The sequence below is a fragment of the Elaeis guineensis genome, chromosome 13 (genome assembly GCF_000442705.2).
Source record: "Elaeis guineensis isolate ETL-2024a chromosome 13, EG11, whole genome shotgun sequence".
NCBI lineage: Eukaryota > Viridiplantae > Streptophyta > Magnoliopsida > Arecales > Arecaceae > Elaeis > Elaeis guineensis.
In genome coordinates, this window is record NC_026005.2 from 17,899,647 (window position 1) to 17,921,734 (window position 22,088).

At 39.2% G+C, this 22,088-nt stretch overlaps 2 protein-coding genes, 1 non-coding gene and 1 pseudogene across 5 annotated transcripts; all 4 read left to right on the forward strand.

Annotated features, from left to right (window-relative positions):
- Nucleotides 1-1,797, forward strand: part of LOC105032974 (uncharacterized) — a 5,183-nt pseudogene extending 3,386 nt beyond the window's left edge.
- LOC105032957 (protein WVD2-like 7) lies at nt 856-9,038 on the forward strand. Of its 3 annotated transcripts, none has more exons than XM_029261173.2 (11): nt 856-1,082; nt 1,788-1,860; nt 3,317-3,967; nt 4,247-4,471; nt 4,866-4,909; nt 5,031-5,120; nt 5,193-5,286; nt 5,364-5,435; nt 7,821-7,937; nt 8,315-8,422; nt 8,510-9,038. In XM_029261173.2, exons 2-11 carry the CDS (start codon nt 1,825-1,827, stop codon nt 8,894-8,896), a joined length of 1,824 nt encoding a protein of 607 aa, XP_029117006.1. In that variant the 5' UTR covers nt 856-1,082; nt 1,788-1,824; the 3' UTR covers nt 8,897-9,038. The 3 variants fall into 3 exon arrangements, with proteins under 3 accessions (XP_029117006.1, XP_029117005.1, XP_010905868.1); XM_029261172.2 differs by having other exon boundaries at nt 857-1,082; nt 4,860-4,909; XM_010907566.4 differs by lacking the exon at nt 7,821-7,937 and having other exon boundaries at nt 857-1,082; nt 4,860-4,909.
- Nucleotides 9,039-11,444: 2,406 nt separating this feature from the next.
- Nucleotides 11,445-12,902, forward strand: LOC105032959 (uncharacterized). Its single transcript, XM_010907568.4, has one exon. It carries the CDS (start codon nt 11,513-11,515, stop codon nt 12,722-12,724), a length of 1,212 nt encoding a protein of 403 aa, XP_010905870.1. The 5' UTR covers nt 11,445-11,512; the 3' UTR covers nt 12,725-12,902.
- Nucleotides 12,903-16,818: 3,916 nt separating this feature from the next.
- Nucleotides 16,819-16,892, forward strand: TRNAN-GUU (transfer RNA asparagine (anticodon GUU)). Its single transcript has one exon. It is a non-coding gene; the product is annotated as a tRNA-Asn (tRNA).
- The last annotated feature ends 5,196 nt before the right edge of the window (nt 16,893-22,088 follow it).

Consider the following 22,088-nt stretch of genomic DNA (forward strand, 5'->3'; position numbering starts at 1 on the left):
CACCTTTCTCCGTTTGGGACATCCCCTTCGAAGCTAAACGTACAGCTACATGGATGATTTCCAGCCTTAGCAAAAGAAATAAAAAAAAAAAAAACTGAGGACCCCAGCCGACGATGATGGAGAAGCAGAAGCTTGCTGGTGAAACTTATCCAATGCATCGGGTGTCGTGTCTCAATCGTGGCTCGCCAAACCCCTCTCGATCAAGGTTTCCCATCTGTTTCACCTGTAGGTCCCTAACACCCTGTCCTCCACCTATCCCAGCCTTTTGATCAGGATTGCATGCTTGTGATTAGGACTACCAACCAAATCCCCTTTGATTATCATAATTTTTGTCCCTAGTGAATCCTCACCTCACAAAACTTCAGACCGGTTGACCACACTGAATTGTTACTTAATTTATCCTAAAAGGAAATTCCTTAATCTAACGGCCGAGAGCGAACCTGCTCGAATAAAGTCAAATTCATCCCTCATCTCTCATGATCTCATTCCGTACTCTACATATTAATTTATTAATTTATCTGAAGCAAGAGAAGCCAAATGTGGAACGTAGAACATTGTCGTTCACAAACACTACACAAACACGTATCGGTTAGGATGAATCCCTTACGTTGCATGTTATTATTTGGCACAAAAAGTGTTGGCTGTTTCATATATAATAGGAGAGTCACGTGATAATAGATCGTTAAAATGATTCCAAGGCTTAGGCTGCCACGCGTCCTTGCCCACAAAGCTTCATTGATTAAACGGCTACGATCCAATCTTTCTCTCCTTGCATCCCCCCCTGTCGAAGAAAACGGAAACGGAGTGAACAAAAAAACGGCGTTAGTCAGGAAATTAATAAGACAAGTAGACAGCCCGAGGACAACCGCATGCTCTCTCTCTTCACTGCTTTCTCTCTCTATCTCTTCCAAGAAACGGTACTTGGTGTCGTGTACCCTTGATGCAGATTGGGATCAAGAATCGGTTGGATCGGCTTCTTTATTGATGTGAAGGAGTTGGTAGCAGTATCCTGGAGGAGATCGAGCGGAGCGCTTTCGATCGAGTTTGGTGTTGGTGGATTTGGCCGACCGTGGGAGTATGAGGTGAGATTTGAGACTTTCTGAGGTTTTCTCTCTGGAAATAGCGGATTTGGTGGTTCCGTTGAAGTCTAGAAATTGTTGTTCATGCAATGTGACGCGTTGAGGGGGTTTTTACCGGAAATCTTGTGTTTTGTTTCACGTTGGAAGCAGAGGATTCGGATATCTGGATTCTGGTTTTTGATTTCTGATCGATCTGCTTCTTTTTTCTGTATTTTTGGCGAAATACACTCGGTATTGTGATTAGATCGAGAAATGCGACGGTTGTAGTCTTCTGATGAAAAGAAGATGTAATTATATGCTTTTCTTTTGCTTTTTGTGTTTTCCTTTTTTGGATGGGATCTGTCTTAAATTTTATACATCTGACTGCAAGAAATGATTTTTGTACGTTTACTTGGTGGAACTGGATTTTCTGCCGAGGTAAATGATGGAGAAGTATCTTCAAAATCTGTTTTTTTGTTTTCCTCATGGACTTTTTTTTTAAATTTTTGGTTTGTGTATATAGAGCTAAAAGATCAGTTTCTAAGGAATCAGAATCTGAATGTCTGTGGCCCGTTTTACTGGGAAGAGGTTCTAAGAGTGAGCGACTGGATATTTAGAGTGAATTTGGGAGTAAAAGTGAGACTAGCGTTTTATCTTGGAATTCGTTGAGATCTACATTAAAGGCTTATTGGTGGTAGTGAGTGTTGATTGTTACTTTGCTGTTCGCAGGTGTTTTTGATAAGTGCTTTACTTTCTTTGGCTTGCCATGGCAGGGGAAGTTGAAGACTGCATTAACTTTCAGGTTTTTGCCCCACCCCCCGATTTTTTTATTATGTCTTTAATTTTGAGTTAAGCATGACATGTAGATAAAGTACATAAGGTTACTTTAAGTTGTTGTGCTAAAGTTTATGCCTGTTTAAAATTAGTTGGCAATGGATATCTGCCACAGAGATTGACAGGCATGTCTTGATAAGAATCATCTAAATAGAGCCTGAACCACTCCATTCAACAGCCCATAATGTGCAAGAATACCTGGATGCCCCAGCTTTTAGAATACTAGAATGCTAAGAGGGGCTCGTTTTCAATGTATCATAAAACAACTATATGTTAAATGCTAAATATTTGCACTTTAAGAGGATGCCCCTATTTTCGATTTCTTTATTGTGGAAATATTAGATGTTTGCATGCTCGCCTAATGGCAGATATTGAGGTAGCACTGTTGACGTGAGATCCTCCCATAAATTTTGGGTAACTGTGGATCATGCGGTGTATACAATTAGCACTTATTTGCAATGTGGAGGCTATGGCAGTAGCATTACTTATCCATCAAAAGAAGAAAGACTGATTGTAATTGGTATTGGAGATCACTTACTCTCATAGATTATTGAAGATGAACACCACAAATATTCCATTTGTATATTCTTCTTTGCTCAGAGTTGCCCAACCCTTTCATTGACTTCACATACTTTTTGAGCCACATGTGGTCTTGGTTGCCTTGTCAAGTTTCTTGCCAAGAATAGGTGTAGTCATGACACTTTTAAGACATTAATGGCACCATGCAAATTTTATCTAGAAAACTTATGAACACAAATAGTATTTTGAAATCCATGGTAGTCAATAACATCTTTTCTATGTTCAGCCATACTCATACAAAGATTTATTTACAATACTTGTAGTATATGATAATTTTTCTTTTTCTTGTCCTGATGGAACTCTATTGCAATCATACTGCAATGCATGTTACAACCAGCCACCTATTACTGTAAAAGAGAAAAAGCTGTTTAAGGATTATATGTGCATTATTCAGTGATGTGGGATTATTGACATTGACACCAAAGCCAAGTATGGTATGTTTGAGCGTCGTTGCCATCATCTTTATTATCATCACTAGAGTTATTCAAAAGAATGCGGTCAATAATCTGTATTTTGTTTGTCAGTTTTATACTTTGCTTCCTTTCAATAGAATGTTTCTGCTAACCTATAAAGAAGCTAATATGCTAGATGTGCATTTATTACCCTAAAGAGATTCTGCCTTAAGGTAAGACCTTGTACTAACAGGTTATTGCGTGTTCTTTTGATAATGCAAACAATTATATATTTGTTTAAGAAGTTGTCTAGACTACTTTATGCTTGTCGATCTAATTGCATTATATCAAGTTAAGGGGAACACCGTATGAGAATTCATATAGGTATACACTGTTGTAGCGCTTATTTTCAGGTTTGTATTCCGTAATATCTGACATTGTAAGACTCAACAGGCTGATAGTTTGCCCACTGGTTCCATATCATTTGGACGGTTTGAAACTGAAACACTGTCCTGGGAAAGAAGGTCATCATTCTCTCACAATAGATATCTTGAAGAGGTGGAGAAATACTCTACGCCTGGTTCAGTTACTCAAAAAAAAGCTTACTTTGAGGCCCATTTCAAGAAGAATCCATTTCCACTTCAGTCTTCATCTGGGAGCCAAAATGAGACCGAATGCCAAAATAATGAAAATGGTTTTGAAAACCATATGAACTACATGGAAGATGTTGTAGATTATGGTGATGATGAGGCACCAGCTGTCCCAGATGAATATGAAGTAATTGAATGTGAACGAGAAGAAATTTCACAATCTGAATTTCCAGTGGGGGCTACTACCTTGGATGATGAGAGAGTTATAAAGCCTACTACTGAACTAGTTGATTATGATGAAACACTTCAAACAGAGTCTGGAAATGAAAACATTCCATCAGATAAGGATCACTTGCAGATACCCTTGGAACACAAGCTTGAAAATGAGGCCACAACTGTAGAAGAAATTCCTGAGAAGGACATAGTTGAGGAGGGAGACATTTCATCTATGAACCCTACAGTTGACAAAAAGAACACTCCTAGTCAGAAGAAAACACAAAGTACTTCTGTCAAGGTAAGATTTTACTACAGCCATCATTTTGTTTTTAAAACCAACTTATGAATTGTCTGCAGCACATGTACAGTTTGAACTCTTCATGCCTCACCTTTATGCAAATATTTGTCATGAAAAACATGCACCAGCTTTACACCTCTGGGGTCTTGAAGCTTGTAGTTGAAAAAGGTCTCTTTTTTAGCCAACTGGTTAATAGGGTCAACATCTCACTAACCTTTGGTTTATTTTTAGTTTTAAGCAGCATTCATGTAGTGATTCTCCTTGAATTGTTATTCTTAGATGAAGGGAACAGTTGAAGAGAAAACTGCAAAAGCAAAACTGAAGACCCAGTCACCTGTTACACAGATTTCGAGAAAGCCTTCAGCTGAAAAGAATCCTATTCCTTCTGCTAAGGTGTTCTTAAAAATTTCGGGAAAGGTGGAAGGGGAACATAAACTGAGAACGCAGTCAGAAAAGCAATCACCTTCAAGGGTCCCAAGAACTTCTTCAAATCAGAAATCAGAGGTAGAAACTTTATTTGACCCCAAAACAGTATATGTTTCTCATGTTCAAACTACAAGTTCTGAAGTGCTGGAATGGTGATGAAGAATTACAAGCCCTTACATTTTTTATGTTTTTTATCTATTATGACTAAAATTATGCTGTACAATGATATAAAAATGGTTCACAAGTAGAAAATAGCTCTAACTTAGGCATGTCCTTTTTGGTCATAGATGTCTATTTTGGCAATGAATGTTTAAACAAATTACATCATGATCAAGTTATAGGAGATTACTGTAATATTATCATTTCAAATCTACTTTGTTTGGCTGATGTGAGCTACAAATTGGTTATTTTAGGAAAATGATTATTATTACTTTGAATTGTTTGTTTCTTATTGCTGATTTATCAGTTGCAGGATTCAGAAAGCCTTAAAACGAAAGTTAGACAAGTTAATAAAAGGTATTTCCTGCTTCCCTGAAAACTGCTAAGTTATTTCACTATTTTTTTTTTAATAGCTTGCTCATTTGGCATTTTTGGAAATATATACTTTGTTGTGGCTGATAATAAATACATCTAACAGTGAAAAACCGCTTAGCGGAAAGAAGAGTGTTGCTATTCCTCATCCCATTTCTGGAAAAAGTGAAATTGATGCGCAGAATTCTGCAAACAGGTCATTGAACAATATTACAGATCTCGTCTTTCTTTTTCATTATGACCTCCTAAATTATGACTAATACTGTAGGCCTGCACGAGTCATTAATTCTGTTAAGGAAGAAGCAAAACAAAGTAGAGCCTTCAATTTCAGAAGTGGTGAACGGGCTGAAAAAAGAAAAGAGGCAAGGAACTGTCACTTTCACATCTGCTTCTGGTTATTAGTATATAAAACTGATTGACAAATCTATTGTGTGTTTAGTTTTACATGAAATTGGAGGAAAAGCATCATGCCAGGGAGGCTGAGATGAATGAGATCCAAGCAAGAACACAAGTATGTATTACCATTCCATTTTGACTCTATGTATTGTGTCATTTCTTCCCAGTGGATTTATTTTTGGGCCAGTGTTTAAGAAGCGGCTGCCATATATGGGCAATTAAGAGACTGCTAGTGCATCTGTGGTATGTGGGCTGCATATGCGCCTACCATTTTTAATTATTTAAAATAAATAGTATATTAGTTATAGCAAAAAATAATTATATTGATAACAATAATAGCTAATAGTTTATTACTTAATATTTAATATCCAATAGCAATAATTATAATATAGTTAATATTTTTGCACTATTAATATTTCTATCAAGCCCACCTGCAACTATATCAAGCCTATCCATCAAATTGTACCCACTTTACATACGTTCGCCCACATTAAGTGGGTTGTATATATAACTCCACAATGCCAAGCAGTCTCACATATACAATCATTTGATGCTAAGAAGGTCACATATGTGGCAATACAATGTTAAGAAGGTCACTAAGAAAGTCCATATGCAGTGTGACTGCATATAGTGCATACAGGCAATGCAGGGCAGGGTCAAGGGATTGCATATGGGTATATGAGCGCATATCTGGTAGCACGCACTGCATTTTAAAATACTGGATAATCCTGCTCATCTTTTCTTGCTCTTATAGAGCCCAAATTACCGAGCCTGTGAAAACTATGGTTGGACTCTGACTCACATTCAGCCTTCTTCATTCAATGAGATTGCTAATCAACATGGCATGATATTTGCTGGCCATTTTCACTTAACTATTACCAAAGTTCTATCACTGCAAACCTTTGGAAACTTTGGGAGAGCCTATTTGATTTTGGAGAAAAGGACAAGAAAGCTAAGGTTTCCATGGAAATTTAGTTTCCTGGCTGCTTGTCATTAGGTGCTATAATGCCTTGTGATTTTGTGGATCCACTATAATGAGATGTCTTTGGCAATTATGGCTACTTTCCATTTTGTAATCATTGTTTTTGTAATATTAATCAAAACCAAGAGGGAGATTTGACATGATCTCCCTAAGGAGATTTTATGCAACCCCATCCTACCCTTCTGTACTCTCTTGGCAGTCTGTCTCCCTTGTCCTGTCAGGCTTAGAGAGTTTCCTTGTGTTTTGTTTTAGCTTTTCAATTGCACAACTATTGAAAGTAGGCTCAAGGGGACATTGTATGCTTATGGCTCTTTATAAGACACTTTCATCACTCTATTGTTGTTGCTTTGCTATGTGTTGATGATATGAATGCCCCAAAGATGATTCTTCCATCATTCTCTGTCTAAAACTGCATCTTTAGATGATTGCTTGAGATGCCCTTAGAGGGGTTAGGCCTCTGGACTAGTTCTTTTGGTTAATGCACTTGATGGGCTTGTTGTGCGGTTGTTCTTTTGTGCTCGAGCTGTGTAGTTGCTTCAGCCCCTCCTAGCTGCTTGGCCCAAGGTGGCTGAGGCAATGAGCCAGGGCCATTGTATCAGGTGAGCTGCGTGACCCTTTTTTTTTTTCCTGGTTACCTCTGGATCTCATGCTTGCTTCCTCTTGCCTTGGACATAATAGTACTCTCCTGCCTGCTTGACTGATATCATGAAATATTTCTAAGTGTTGCTCAATGTCGTCAAATTGTAGGTGGTCTTATGTACTTAACCATTTTGAACCAGAAATTATTTCTGCAATGCATGCTGTGAGTTGGCCTATTAGTGCTTTTTGCTTTGTATGTTATGTTGCTATACCGTGCATTTTATCACTTTTTCTCTCTGCCTTGGATCATGAAAGGGAGAGGGTTTATAGGCCATAATATAAAAAATCCCCAGTACTAGAAACTGGTATTATCATAGCAGAGCCCCAAATAAGTTCCAAGTTTTACACCAAAAAGGCATTAATCATTGCAATTAGATTTCTGACTCTTCACAACTATGCTACATCAACCCAGGTACAGGTGTCAAGTGAGGGTGTGTATCTAAATTTCATTGTGTGCAGGTCCTTATCCATGTATCCTTTACTTTCTCAGGACTTCTCTTTGCAGATCTGTACCCAATATCTTAGCTACATGCATGTTATAAGAGTTGGTTGTGGGTATTTATGACTTAATGGAAGGGACTTCTGAAGAAAAGAATAATAATAGCAAACTATTTCATGACTCAAGATTTACTGGCAACAAATCCTTGGCCTCCATTTTACCAGCCCCAAGCATAAATCCTATTTACATGATGGTCTGTCAAGGGGTTGTTTAACGTTGACACCCTTTCTCCAACATGGGTACGACAATTGTTACCAACTTTATAAAATGTTAACTATGCTGCTATTCAAATGCTAAAAAAAGGTTTCCTTCATGGTTATTGATTCAATCATTTGCTTGCTAAACATTTTTCTAGTACTCTGCAAATTTCTTACTTCCAGGATGCAAGGAAGCCTGGATGCAATCACAGTAGGGGTGGACGGCACCTGGGTCATTGGTATCCAACACCCAGTGACTTGACCAACACAACCAATTACCGCCTCTTTATGTATTTGAAAGTTAGTTTAAAGTTATTTTATCATTAATATTGCCTACATTTTGAGTTATGAAGGACATGGGAGTGTTCAAAGGTTGTTTTGTTTATCTGGGCCCGTGAAAACTATTTCCTTTTCTTCAGTAACATGCACAGCTAAAAGGGTTTTAAGCATTTATCTTGCTTGTCCATGTAAAGTGCATAAAAATGTTTGAAGATTTTTACTGTTTATATTCAACTAATGAGAAGTATTAACCTTTTTTTATTTTTTTTTTGATAATATGCATTTTCAGATTTGTTTCAATGACATATTCTATTTTTTTAAAAAGTAAAGTGCATCCTCAGATTTGTTTCAATCGTGTATTCTTCACTTTCTTAACCAATGGAATATGTTTTCTGCAGGAAGAAAGAGAAGCTGCAATAAGGCAGCTCCGGAAGAGCCTGAACTTTAAAGCAACACCCATGCCTTCTTTCTATCATGAAGTTTCAAGAGCCGCTGATGGGAAAAAGGTCTTTTGTTGCATTCATGGAAAATAGATGCTCCTTAATAATGCACAGCTGTTAATTCTCTCTCTCTCTCTCTCTCCAAATTTACAGACTGTTGCAGCACCAGCAAAATCTTTGAAGCTGCGAAGCAAGCATACAAATCCTGGCAGCAAAACATCATCTCAAGAGAGATCTTCAGCATTTGTTAAGGTAGCAAATCAAGAAGGCCCCTCCACAGTTGACTGTTCTACAGCCTTCGAAGGTGATACTGGCCCTTTGGTTCCACCAAAGCAACCAAATAGTGCGGATGAAACTCAGGCACTACAATCTACTAAGAACACTGAGGCAAGGAAGGAGGAGAAGACCAAGCCTAATCTACAGAAAGGAGATGGCAGTGATAACAAAGGGGAGAAGGTTAGTAGGGTGACGAGGAGTGGGGTGGGGAAGGTGATGAAGGGTATAGTTGGTGGAAGTGTGGCAGTCCATGTTGCCTCTTGAGATTTGTGATCATCAATCATTTTTTCAATTCATTCAGTGTATTTAATAAAGAGAAGGGCTTGAGGAAAGCTTCCTGTCATCTTTTCTATTAAGAGACTCGAATTAGTAATCTCATTGTTAATAATTATCACTTCCCTGCTAACTGATATGTTGGAGCAATTTAGTCTCCTTTCCTGGACTTCTGGAACAGACAGCAAGGTGTTGAGCAATAGCCTCATTAAGGTATGCCGCTCGTAGATCACATTCGGGTTATTTGCACTCATTTGTGGCATCGTGTAAAAAAGGGAAAAAAAAACTCTTACCTACATTGCTAAAAAAAATTCCTTGCTATTATTGTGTTGATGTGTAAGTAAATTGCTTCCAGAAGGCCGTCTTAAGTGGTATTTTGTGTGACTCGCATGTTTTATTGGGATCATTACGTTCTTAACCTTTGATGGCTAATCCTCCATCTCTGATTCCAATACCCAGTTAAAGCATATAGCTTTTGGTGAGTGCAACCGATTACTGGAAGCAATTTAAGGATAATTTTTATAATTCTACTGGCAGGACGATGCAGTGAAGAAATTGAAGTGTCCTACTATTTGACAAACATTACTAAAGAAAGGTCTTAAACATTGAACGTTATCATCTGAACCACCCAGAATTTCAATAATTGAATCAAGGAAGTCTAATGTAATGATTTAATATCCATCTGATTTAATGATGAAACTATCAAAACTGCGTTTCACCGATTGATGAGCTTGCCATGAACCTCATGCTACCTGATGTTCTGCTGGCTCCCAGTCCAAATGACAACTCCAAATAAAACAACGCTTTGCCTAGTCTGTCACGGTGGGACCGGATCACTGATTGGTGTCAGCTTTAGAATTTGGACTAGGCTTCTTACATATCTAGTTGATCAGGAACGCTTATAATTGTCCAGATATATTGGCTGAGCAACAGTTATCCAGTTCACGTTAAGATCAAAATAAAATTAATTTATGAAGATAAAATTCCTCCTATATTTACAGAAAATTTGTAGGAGATTATATTTAGAATTATTATTGTTGCATCAAAGCTTCAGAGGCATTAATGTGGCTGAAGATGGAGGATGATCTGGATGTCGGGGCATCGGACGGACCTGCAAAAAATGCTTGTTGGCACCGGATGTGGGGCCTTTGATGGTGGATTAAGTCAGTCAGAACTTGAGCATAAGTAGAGAGAGAGAGTAGGAGCTATGATGACTTGGGTTGGCTTATCGAGCTTTTTTTTCAAGATCTTTTTATAATCTTTTCATATAGAAAGGTCCCAGAATTTGTTATGCTTAGGTTGTAGGCTATCAAATCGGAGCCTATAAGTGATTAGTCATGAGTTTTTGTTATACCCACGTGATCATATTCCGAGAGTTTGTTAGAAGATTCCAATAAATTGTCTACGTGTTCTGATGAATCGGTGGATTAGCGCTGGCATGTGGCAGAGGCATCGTTCTGATCATATTCATGTTAGCATAGACTGCAGGATTTTGCTTTTAGTGATTGGTAGAATCTCAATCTGGAGATCGGCTAAGAGTTGACTTGGAGGTTGGTGAGCATCCGAGCAGATGTGGTCATTTCGTTTTAGTTTTCTTTGATAGATTCGATGGTGTCTGCTCTCTTCAGCCGGGGATTGTTCTCGTCGGTCGGGCATTTCAGAGGGTGAGCTCCGAGATCTATGATTGAGGTGGCACGACCCCACAATAATTATATTTTTATAAAAATATGAATATAATGTCACTAAATAAGATCTTTTAATAATTTTGAGATGAGAAGAAATCTCAAGGCTTATGAAAACCAAAAGGAAGAACTTAATAATCCTTAACTGGGTTATTTTAGTACAATTTTAGGTAATCAGTGGCCATTAGTAGCACCATTATAATAGAAAAATAATATATAATGATGGAAAACTGATAGTATTAGTTGACAAAATCATTTTTTTACAAATAATTACTTTAGAAAATATTTTGGAGGCTCATTTCATGTACATGAAAAGTTCTCTGGGCCGACATTTGCTGATTAGGCTACTCAACACTGAATTGGTTGTTTTGTATTTGGCCTCATGGTTTAAAAGTTACAAAACTATTTTATTTTCTTTCATGTCTCTAGAAAAGACGCATCCTTTTTTTTTTTTCCTTTTTCTTTTCTTCCTTTGGACAGTGACGAATTTGCTACTCTTTTTTTTTTTTACATTACAAAAATTCCTTCTTTTCATGCACACGCTAAATACGAGCTCATATACCACCACAATGCCCATCTTAACTTCTCAATCCCCATAGACTCCATCGTAGAGAGTCTTGATCCCCAATTGAGAAATAAATATAATTTCTCTCCGCACATAAATGAAGTCGGTAGACCAGGCAATCCCCAGAGCGCCGATCCTCCGTGTTGCACCGCGGGGTGCGGTGCATCGCGAAGGATGGACGGCCAGCAAACAATACGAGCGAGTTGTTTGATGGCCGTCCATCGCAGGATGGACGGCCAGCGTGCACCGATCGTTTCCAACTTTAGAGCTTTTTAATTATTACTCGACCTCGACTCCCAAGCCCGCTCCGGTTTTGTCTTAATAACCCTCCAAAACCCTAACTCCCCAACATCACTCGCCATGACGCTGCTCGATTCCATCACCCGGGCCGCGGCGGAGGCGGAATCCGGCGGGAACCTCTCCCCCATCTCAAAGTTTCCCGTCGTCCTCAACGCCGATGACATCTTCCCCCAGTTGAAGCCCGATTCCGAAGCCCCCGACGGCGCCTCCCTCGTCAAGCGCGTCTCCGGGTGGAAGATCTCCGAGACCGACGCCGAGATCGCTGAATTAGCTGCCGGTTTTGCTAAAACCCTCAGGCGCAAGCTTAAGAAAACCAGATCCTTTGATCAAGGCAAGTTCTTGGACCTTCTGAATTCGTTCCTGAGGAACAACGCCGAAAAGATCGGACTTTCCCTTAGTTCCGATCCATCGGACGCTTCTGGTCCCGACTTCACGCGCGCGGCGATTGAAAAGTTGGGGTTTTTGATCGGCCGCGAGGTCGCAGCGTTGATCGCGGAGGGCTGCGTCGTTCTAGAGCTGTGGGAAGTTCTTGAAAGCCTAATTCTCCAGGGCCTCGTTGGGCATCTCAACTCCATAAATCTCGTAGAGAAGCTTATGGAGAAGAGCCGATCGGAGTTGCTTTGTCTCTTCGTCAAGCATGTTCCGGACCTTCGATCCTCGGAGCTTCTCTCCGTGCTTAAATACTTCTTATCCCCTACTGAGGTGTCTTATCGTAGCATGATTAGGGTTCGGAAACAGTGGGAAAAACAAGGTCTTCTAGCTATCGAGAAGGCTGCCCAGAAGGGTATACCTAAGAAGGTATCGAATGTAGCCAAGGAAGCTTCGATTCTTCTAATGGTGGCTTATGATGGTTTCTCTTCATCGGAGCTTTGCCTGCATTATGTGTTTGGATCGTCAAATTTAGATGGTCTCATGCTGTCTTCGGCAATTTCGAAACTTGATGGGTCGGAGGTGCTGTGTTTGATTCGGTACTTTGTGAAGTGGTTGGAGAAGTACCAGAGGTTTCCGGAAGCAGGGCCTTGCCCCTCGGCAGGGAAGGTGTTGGGACTGAAGGCATGTGAGAGTGTTCCTTCGTTGGAATCAGTTCTCAGAGGATTGGAGTTGGTTTTGGATGAGCATTTCTTGTACTTGGTGTTGAATTCGGAGTTCCATGATGAGATGAGAGTGGCAGAGAAAGTTATCAATTCTTTGGCTTCGGAAGCTGACTTGTGTTTTCCAGTGGATGATATAATCAAGTATTTGCAAGAAGTGAAAAGGAATGAAGATTTGTAGAATGAGCTCCTTCTGTGTCCACATATATATGAGGTGAGACAAATTGGAGGTTTTTTGGCTGAGTTTGTTTTGTGCTGTTAAATGACTGATAATTACAATCATCTTTAGAATTTTGTAACCTCCTCTTGTTCTTTAAAATGCAAACAAGCAGTGCTTGTTTGAAATATTTTAGTACTCATATCAGAGTCTTGTCTTTTTTTCTGCCTTAGCTTTTGTGTTGGGCTTTTACTGCTGCAGCTCATGGATGCTTTGCTATCTATATGAAAGTGGTCTGAACCTGTATTTACAACTTATTCCGTTATCTACAAATTTCAATCCCCTACGATGCTGTTTAAAGTTGTCCATGTCGCTTAGCTGCTAGCGCAAGTGTCTTTTTGTTTTGCTGGCTGGTTCCTAAACTTTTAGGTGACCTTGTAGTAGTATCATCATTCATCATTCTAGCTACTTGCTGGAAATTAACTTTATAGATGAGCTCTAGTTTGTTCTCGCAATATATAATATAGATAAAGTGACTCAAATCTCCTTAACATTTGCTTGGGTTTGGTACAAATGAATTACAATAAATTCTGCGATCACTTTTCCTTCATTCTTGAATGAAGGAGGTGATAACTAGCAAAGATTAACGAAAATCTCTCATTCTGACCTGTAGCGTGGGTAAGATAGAGGGAACATCATGTTTCCATGTAGAAAATTTGAATGATGACTATTTCTTTCATCAGTTATTATTGTAAAGGGATGATAGGTCTGGTAAGATGATATTAAAGAATGAGCAAGGGCTACTTGAGTATTGCTGACTGCCGAGTTTTTCATGACTCGATTGAATTGTTAAGTCAAAAAAAATCAACCAAGTAATGTATTTAGTTTTAAATTTATTCAAGACCTTAACTCAATTGAGTTAGACCAAGTTGTTGCCAAGTTTGTAGGAGTTGAGGGTTAAGTGATGTTGATATGCATTCCTATTCTGCTGCCATTGACCAGGGATGGCTGTGGTCTTTTTCGGTGTATGTGTAAAAAAGGCTAGTTATGCACAAGCAATAAACAAGAAGATCATGAAAACTTTGGTGTTTGTCTTTTTTGTGTTAATTTAGAGTTTGTATATTTTTTTAGACTAAATGGCTTGGATATAATTGACTTTGACAATTTCAAATCATGATGGACCATCTTGGGTAATGTTATTCTTCTATGTGGTTTTGTATATAGTTGTTATTATTGAGTCCATGACATCAATGTACTTTTCATGATTATTAGAAGATCGGAGCATATTGAATTCAAATTGCTTATTAATATTTAGATTGATTGAGTATTTTTGTAATCATTTATAGAAGCATGTTGGGTGCAATATATATGGTAGAGCTAATATGTGGGCGTCCACACAACAATTCTTGTAAAATTGGTCTTGATTGGACAATTGGGGGGCTTAGCATCGATGATCCAAGGCATCAGATGTGATCTATTATCTTTAAACTACTCTCTAGTAAAAAATCATGTTAATTGGAGATCCTTTCCCTCACCTATGCATCTAGTGGTCAAAAATGGATGTTTAAAAAACACAAAATTAATCCATGTTTTTTTATCATTGGATGCATAGGTTAAGGTCTCTAAATCTTTTTTTTTTTATAATAGTAAGCAGTTTAGAGATTGCAGATTATATCCAATGATTTGGATTATCAATGTCAGGTCCACAGTCATCCAAGTCAACACCAACCTGATTAGGGCTGTTGTGTGGGTGCTTAAATATTAGCTCTCTCTCTCTCTCTCTCTATATATATATATATATATATAGACACACACACACACACACACACATACTCACCTTAGATGTTATTTTGACTAGTCCAGGTCAAAAAAATAGTAAAAGGTGAGTCAAGTTAGAGTCACGAGTTTTCCAACCTTGGTCCCATTTGTTTGCTTGTTGATTATCTGATAGCAGAATGGTCTGATGATCAACAAGTGAAGTTTGTCGATTATTTTTGAATATTAATTTGTTTTCTGCTGGCTAGCAATAATGGTCTAGTGTGACAAATGATGGCTATGCACAAAAACCTCTGTGAATTAATGATTTTCTGATATTTTCAGCAGTTCTGTCATCTTTTTCTAATAGACATGATTTTGTCTTTTGAGATAGATAAGCCAGCCAGAAGATACAGTGGGGCAAAGACTCCTATGCTTCAGTCTGTTGTACGGGGATAGGTTTAAAGTACTGGAGTCTTGTGCATCTTTCAAAAGTGGGGTATTTGTTTAAGCTAATTGCAATTTTACAGTGCTGGTGGCAAATTATAATATAATTATATGGAGATAACATGCTGGCAAGTGGCAACAAATGAAATGTAATCATGTAGTGATAACATAAGTTACAAGGGTTACCGTGACGTGTGGGAAGCTAATCCAAGTCTGAAATGCATTCGGGTGGAGAGCAGCTGAACCGTGCATTTTTCATCCCCTCGATTGTCATTAGAAGTTAAATCCATCATATGATCCTATGGTCGTCTTTGTCAAGAATAAACAATGACAGTTTCTCAAAATCTTAAGCTCAAATTTTCCATTGTTGGTGTAGATCATGTGTACGACGTTTGCTTGTCTGGTTTTTCCTTGAAGAGATTTCTTTTGCTCTGCTCCTCGATCAACTCATGTAATATTATCAGCTACTCAGAAGTCAAAATGACTCCCATCTCTTGATGACTTTCTAGTTTCTAATGGTAATACTGAGGCAGAAGCCTGTGTTTTCTAGTTTTTGAAATTATGATGATGGTCTAGTTCAGAAATCAGGTTTTGAATCTGCTGAAATAATTTATATTTGCCGATGCCTTGAAAGCTTGCTTCTCTGCTGGCTTATAGAGTTTCATGAATCATGATTTCCATGGATTTGAAAGATGAATTAAGGATATTTTGCAGGAGTAAATGGTTAACAAGCTCTAACATCTTACAGCTTTTATAAACTCAGGGAGTCGCAAGCTCGCTAGACACTAATAGAAGCTTAATGGTAGTTTTGATGCATGTTGATTATTTATCTTGTATACATCAATGTATGTCAGAGAGAACTGATCATTGGATTTATGCACATGACAAGCATTGGCAAGTAATTTGGATGGTCGAAGGAGTTGTCTTGAATGTACAAGTAAAATTGTTTTCATAAAGAAAATGTTTCATGCATATTATTAAGCCTGCAAATGGGTTAGGTTGATTTGGTCAGCCAACTTGGTTAGATTCGACTCAATTGACATGTATCTGATGACCGGTGGGATGTGTCTGGTTCAAAAAATGAACTTCATCTAATTTTCAGGTGGGGTGTGGAACTCATTTTTTTCAACTGAACCTACCTTATATATCATTCGGATTTAATTTGGGCTAACAAAAAATGACCCCGCCCATACTCAAAACTTGATTCGGCATGACCCAAAAATTCAGATCATATGAACCTCTTTCACCTTCATTCTAAGTATCTTTTCTAATTTTCAATAAATTCTCATTTAAGCTAACTTCCGTTTGTTCATCTCAACAATATATCTCCTTTCATCTATTTTATTTTGATTATATTTAAACTTTATATTTTATTATTTACATAAAATTTATTTTAGTGGATTCTTATTTATAATACCTCAAGAGTGTGTGCATGTATAATATTTAAATATCACATATTGTAAATTAAAGAATGATAAATTTACTTTGATGAGATTAAAATTTTTGAATGAAAAATCAAATTCGAGCTGTCTTGTTTGAGTTTCATTTAAATTTTTTTAAATGATCTAAATTATCAATTAGTATATTTTAGCTATAAAAAATAGCTAGATGCTTAACTTGAATTAATAATTGCATCTAATTTGGTCTCGACTTGAGTCAGAATATTTTGTGTTCGGTCCAAATCATACTTAATCTTGACCCAAATCAACTGATTTTTGTATCTGGCATACTTTCTAAGGGCTTGGCCTAACTAGATCCAATTTTCTAATAGATTAGGTGTGGGACCAAAATCTTGGATCAAATATGAAATCAGGCAGGGTTAGGGTGAAGTAAGCCTCAACCTGTTTGGGGTGTCTACAAGCTGTTTGCTACTTGGCTAAATTTATTTAGATTTGTATTTTGAGAGCATTGTGCTAGCTGGAGTAGCTCAGTTGGTTAGAGCGTGTGGCTGTTAACCACAAGGTCGAAGGTTCAAGCCCTTCCTCTAGCGGGTTTTTAATTTTTATTATATTTTTTGATTTTTAAAAATTATTTTAGTTTTTTTTTGATAAAATTATTATTTTAGTTGATGATACTTATTATGTACATACACATGTTTGTTATTTTTCAAGCTGTTATCTTCTAGCTGCTCAAAGTATAACCAGATAAGTAGGGAAGTTTTTGTAAGCATCAAACGATGACATTATACCTTATATCCAGTCAATCAGCTGGAAGATACAGGCTTTTCACTTCCAGGCACCAATCTTAGCCAGGATATCTGTATTTCTTTGAGTCTGGAAGATATAGGCTTTTAATTTCCAGGCACCAATCTTAGCTAGCATGTCTGTATTTCTCAGAGCGTGACCATCCACCTCAAAGACTCGAACATGAATGATCCCAGTTTTCAATCTTTCATAAAGGCCTTTCTTATATTTGGCGCTGGACTCTTTAAACATGACTAAAAGAGTAAGATCTCATGCAAACAAATACTAAGATACATAGAGGGTCTTTGGTTTGAAATCAAAATTGAAATAGAAATTAGAATAATCATATTTTCTGATATGTTTAATTTAAGATTGGAATCAAAATCGGAATGAAGATTTAAATTCTTAGGAAAGAGTTAGAATTGGATTTCAAGGAGATCGGTCCATTCCCATTTTGTTCTCGAATTGAAATCGAAATGGGACTCTTTGTAACAAATGGTCGGAATTAGGGTTGGAATTAAGCTCCGATCGGTCCGACTTCGAGTCGGGCTTTGGGCTAGGCTAGAAATAGTTTAAACTAGGCTTGGGCCTAATTGTAGGGCCCATTGGTCTTTTGGGCCAGACTTGGATATACCTCAGGCTTGGTCCAGGCTTGAGTCAAAAGTTCCTTCTCCTAGTCCCCTCCTATCCAAATAGAGTCCTTTCTCCCAGTCCCTCTTGACCACTCCCCAGCCCTAGCCATCCTTGGACCTCCCTGAGGGCTCCTAGTGGCACTACAACAAGTTCCTTAACGCCGTCGAGAAGGGCAAGGTGAAGTGCGCCCGCTTCAGCAAGGACGATGGTGCTCTCCAGCTCACCATCGTCGGCAGCCTCCGTGACATCTTCGTCATCCCCAACGACCCTGACCTCATCGACATCGTCGCAATGAATGATGTCGACATCTCCATCTCCAAGTATGACAGCGGTAATGACATCTTTGTCTTCATCGACAACCTCTTCTTCCCTTTTCTCGCTTTCGCTGGCCTCTTCTTTTTCTCCCGCCGCATGCAGGGGTGCCTCAGAGGTGGCCCTAGGGTCCTTGGTTTTTTCATGGACTTTGGCATTTTCAAATCTAAGTTCCAAAAGATCCTAGAGATCGGCATCACCTTTGCCAATATCGCCAGTGCTGATCAGGCCAAGCTTGAGCTCCAAGAGATCGTCATCATTGTCAGAGACCCAGTAGATCAGAGTGAAGTCATCCATTAGAGAGGAAGCACCGAAGCAGGGGCTGAGGAATGGGGCGACGAACAGCATCGCCGCCTTCACCCTAGCCCTCACCATAGGCGGTCCGCCGCTGCTCGCCGAGGCTAGGGAGCCCTTCACAATTGTCGCCTTCATGCCCTTCATGAGCTCCATGGAGGTGGAGAGGCTGTTGAAGGGGTTAGATGCCTGATTGGAATTAGGCTCGAACCTAAATTTTTTTAAAAATTTCATACCTAAACTTGTTTCTAAGTCCGAAAAAATATTTTGGACCAGGCTCGGATAGAGGTGTCGCTCGGTCCGGTCCGGTCCATTTCTAACCCTAGTTAGAATAGGGGTCATCCATTTTCATTCTTATTCTGGGCCTCAACTCCCCTCCAATCAAACATCCTCTTAGAGACTAAGTTCAATCCTCCTATCAATCTACAAAATGAAAGGAAACGGCTTGTTCATGACCAATCAAATCTGATTTCTATCAGAGAGGTAAAGGTCAATTTAAGATGGTCTGGCCTAAGAAACATAATAGGCCTACGGAACTAATTCTTGACATTCCCGTCAATAAATTTGCATTAAGAGACCTTCCATGAAGAGCTTAAGATGGAACCTTTATTATGCATTCTGATTTTTGCCATTGCTTTTGATCAATTCACTCATTCGTCTTTGCAATTCGGCATACCTTAGAGTACTCAAATCGTGGGACAAAACCAAGCAGACCACGGACGTGATTGTGGCTTAAGATGGTTCAGGTAACTATAAGACCATCAAGGCATCAACGAAGCATTGGTAGCAGCAGCAGTGATTTCAATATAAGAAGAAGATCTAATATTTTGGTAGAAAAAAAAAATATACATATTTATGGATTGAATTTTTTGTATGTATATCCTTCTAAATATTTAAATTTACATGAATATTTTTTTAAAATTGATATTTAAATGTATACCCTCATAAAATATTTATTTTGCATGTATATCCTTTTTTTCTTATTTTTTTTGCATATATACCCACATCATTTAACGCCGTTAAAAAATTAATGATTTAAAATTTAAATGACTAAAATATCTTTATCGGTAGATGTGCTAAAAAAAATTTATAAGGGTATATATACAAATAGCAATTTCATGAGGGTTGTTATGGTGATTACAGTGAGCACTTCGGATCAGCGTTATATCATAACATATATCAGACTCTTAAACTATTAGTACGACCGCTGATCATCGTATGAGCTGAGGAGTCTATCTCCATGCTGAGCTGAGGCATCCCCAAGGTCTGATATGTATTTGAGCTGTTCAGCCGACTTATCTCTTCGATGTGTGCGATAGCTGTCTATCCCGAATAAGATAAGATTTGATGTAACCATCTCCCCTGATCTCATGGGAGCGTTTAAAGGCTGAGTTATCTCATCCAATTTGACATATCCAACGGTCCGATAATTTTAGAATCGTGCAATCTCACAGCTAACAATTCAGCTATTCGACATCCTTCTATATAAACAACCAAAGTCCTGAGGACCCAGATAAGTTCAATCGAACTCCTCTCAGAAAATCCGTTGCTGCTTCCTTGTTCTCTATTTTTTTGACTTGAGTATCAGAGGATCCTCACCGGAGCTACAACCTCCGATTTGGGGATTTGTTTTGTAGGTCGCTCCATCACCGACATCCCAGCCTAAAGTTATCAGATGTTCATCTTTCGATCTCGATCGATTTAAGCAGTAATAGATAGAGGAAGGGCCTACATTCGTATTTATAGCTCCAAGATGGACATCTTCTTGGCTTTCCAATACCGCTGCCTATCGACGGGAGGCTAGTAAGGCTAACAATCAGGCTCAACTGCTAGTGCCAGAAATCCTTCCATCAATGCAACTGGTCGTTCCACCATCGGTTCAACCAGCCCTATCGACGTCAGTCATGGACGATCAATTCGGTCAGCTCTTTCAATAAGTTCAACATCTGACGACTATAGTTCAAGCAGTCCAAATCTTTCTTATGCCCTTTCAGGCGGCACCACAGCCTCCTCAAGCTGTCTCTGCACCCCCTACAGTGGTGCGTTATGCGGTTCCCTCGATAGTACCGCTTGTGCCTTCTGCAGTGGTGCCCTTGCAGAATCCTATTTTGTTTGCGGCTCCACAGCTACCACTTCAACTAGAGCCGTAGGTGCCTCTCCGAAATCGAAGAGGAAATTAACTCATCAAAGTTGCCCTAGAACCTAATAGCCAGTCAGGCGTGATCTCCAAGCCCACAGTCGGACCATGACTCGACCTCCGGAAGTCGATCTCCTCTACGCTCCGAGACTGATACTATCTATAGAGTTGACTTTGAAAGATGGATTCAAGAGCTCGGCCAGCAGTTGAGCTAGAAAATTAAAAAGGCCCTTAACAATAATGGCTCCTCGGGGGCCCTACAAAGGGTATAGCAGTCAGCCGCCCTTCATCCCAAGGATTGTGCAGGAACCACTCTTCTTGCACTTTAAACTACCTCAACTGGAGGTTTATGATAGGACCACCAACCCCATCAATCATATGGAGACCTTCAAGGTAGCCATGCTCCTTTAAGAAGCATCAGATACAATCTTTTGTCGAGTGTTCTCTCTAATTCTTAAAGGGGCAGTTCGACAGTGATACTCGAGTTTGAAGCTGATGTCTATCCATTCTTTTGAAGACATGTGCTGGTCTTTCGTCGAACATTTTATCAGTAGCCGACAACAATTGAAGTGATCCGACTGCCTCCATACTATCAAGCAAAGGGAGGGTGAGTCAATCTGCTCTTTTATAAACAGATTTAATGTGGCAACCCTGGAGGTTCAAAATTTGGATCAATTGACCGTGATGGCTGCAATGATGAGTGGTCACTTGAAGAATTATTTAAAAAAATTGTTAGTTAAGACTAATCCTCGGGATCTCCTGGATATACTTGTCTGTGCGGAGAAGTACGTCCGCATGGAGGAGGCCTTTGCCGATGATACTCCTATCAATTCAGTCGTGGCGAGATCCAACAAAGAGCACCATCCAAAGCGAAAGGAGAAAAGATGCCAGCACTCCCGATTCCCACCCCCGAGGCAGAATAATGAGGATCAAAATCGTCGATCCCATAGTCCTCCAAGAAGGATTCGGCAATCATCACCTCTTCGACTGTACAATAGCTACACATCTCTGAATGTTCCTCAAAGGGAGATGTTATTACAAGTGGGGCCTGAGTTACCTAAGCCTCGACTGATGAGAACGAAGTCGGAACACCGTCAGAACCCGAATAAATACTGCTTCTATCATTGTGACCACGGTCACAATATTGAAGACTACCTCCAGCTTCGCAACGAGATCGAAAGGCTTGTTAGGCAGAGGTGGCTGAATCATTTTGTTCGAAGAGCGGCCCCTCTATATTGAACTCTGAGAGTTCAGCAGCCGCCCCCTCTGCCTCAACTACATCTCTCTTAATCTCAGCTGCCGCAAGTACCAGCATGATAGGAACGACAGCAGGGCAGAGGGCAAATGGCAGAAGAAGAGCGATCCATCTGAGGAGAAATTCACATGATTATTGGAGGGTCGTCTGAAATCCGAGCTGAATGGTGAAAATCGATCCACATCAAGATGAGGTAACTAAATGCCAACTAATTAATCTCTTGTAGAAAATGTAGATCTTATCGCCTGATGATCAACTTCGATTTGGTGATCGGATGATGCGACAAGCCAAAATTTCACAGCCTATCGAGCAGGTGCTAGAAGGAAAGCTATTGCCCAATCGAGTAGATGAAGTGGCATGCCCAGAAGCTTG

Coding starts and splice junctions, on each gene's coding strand:
- LOC105032957 (XM_029261172.2), top strand. CDS start 1,825: ATGGCAGGGGAAGTTGAAGACTGCATTAACTTTCAG. Junction 5,121..5,192: donor GCGCAGAATTCTGCAAACAG/GTCATTGAACAA, acceptor CTAATACTGTAG/GCCTGCACGAGTCATTAATT. Junction 5,287..5,363: donor GGGCTGAAAAAAGAAAAGAG/GCAAGGAACTGT, acceptor TTGTGTGTTTAG/TTTTACATGAAATTGGAGGA.
- LOC105032959 (XM_010907568.4), top strand. CDS start 11,513: ATGACGCTGCTCGATTCCATCACCCGGGCCGCGGCGGAGGCGGAATCC.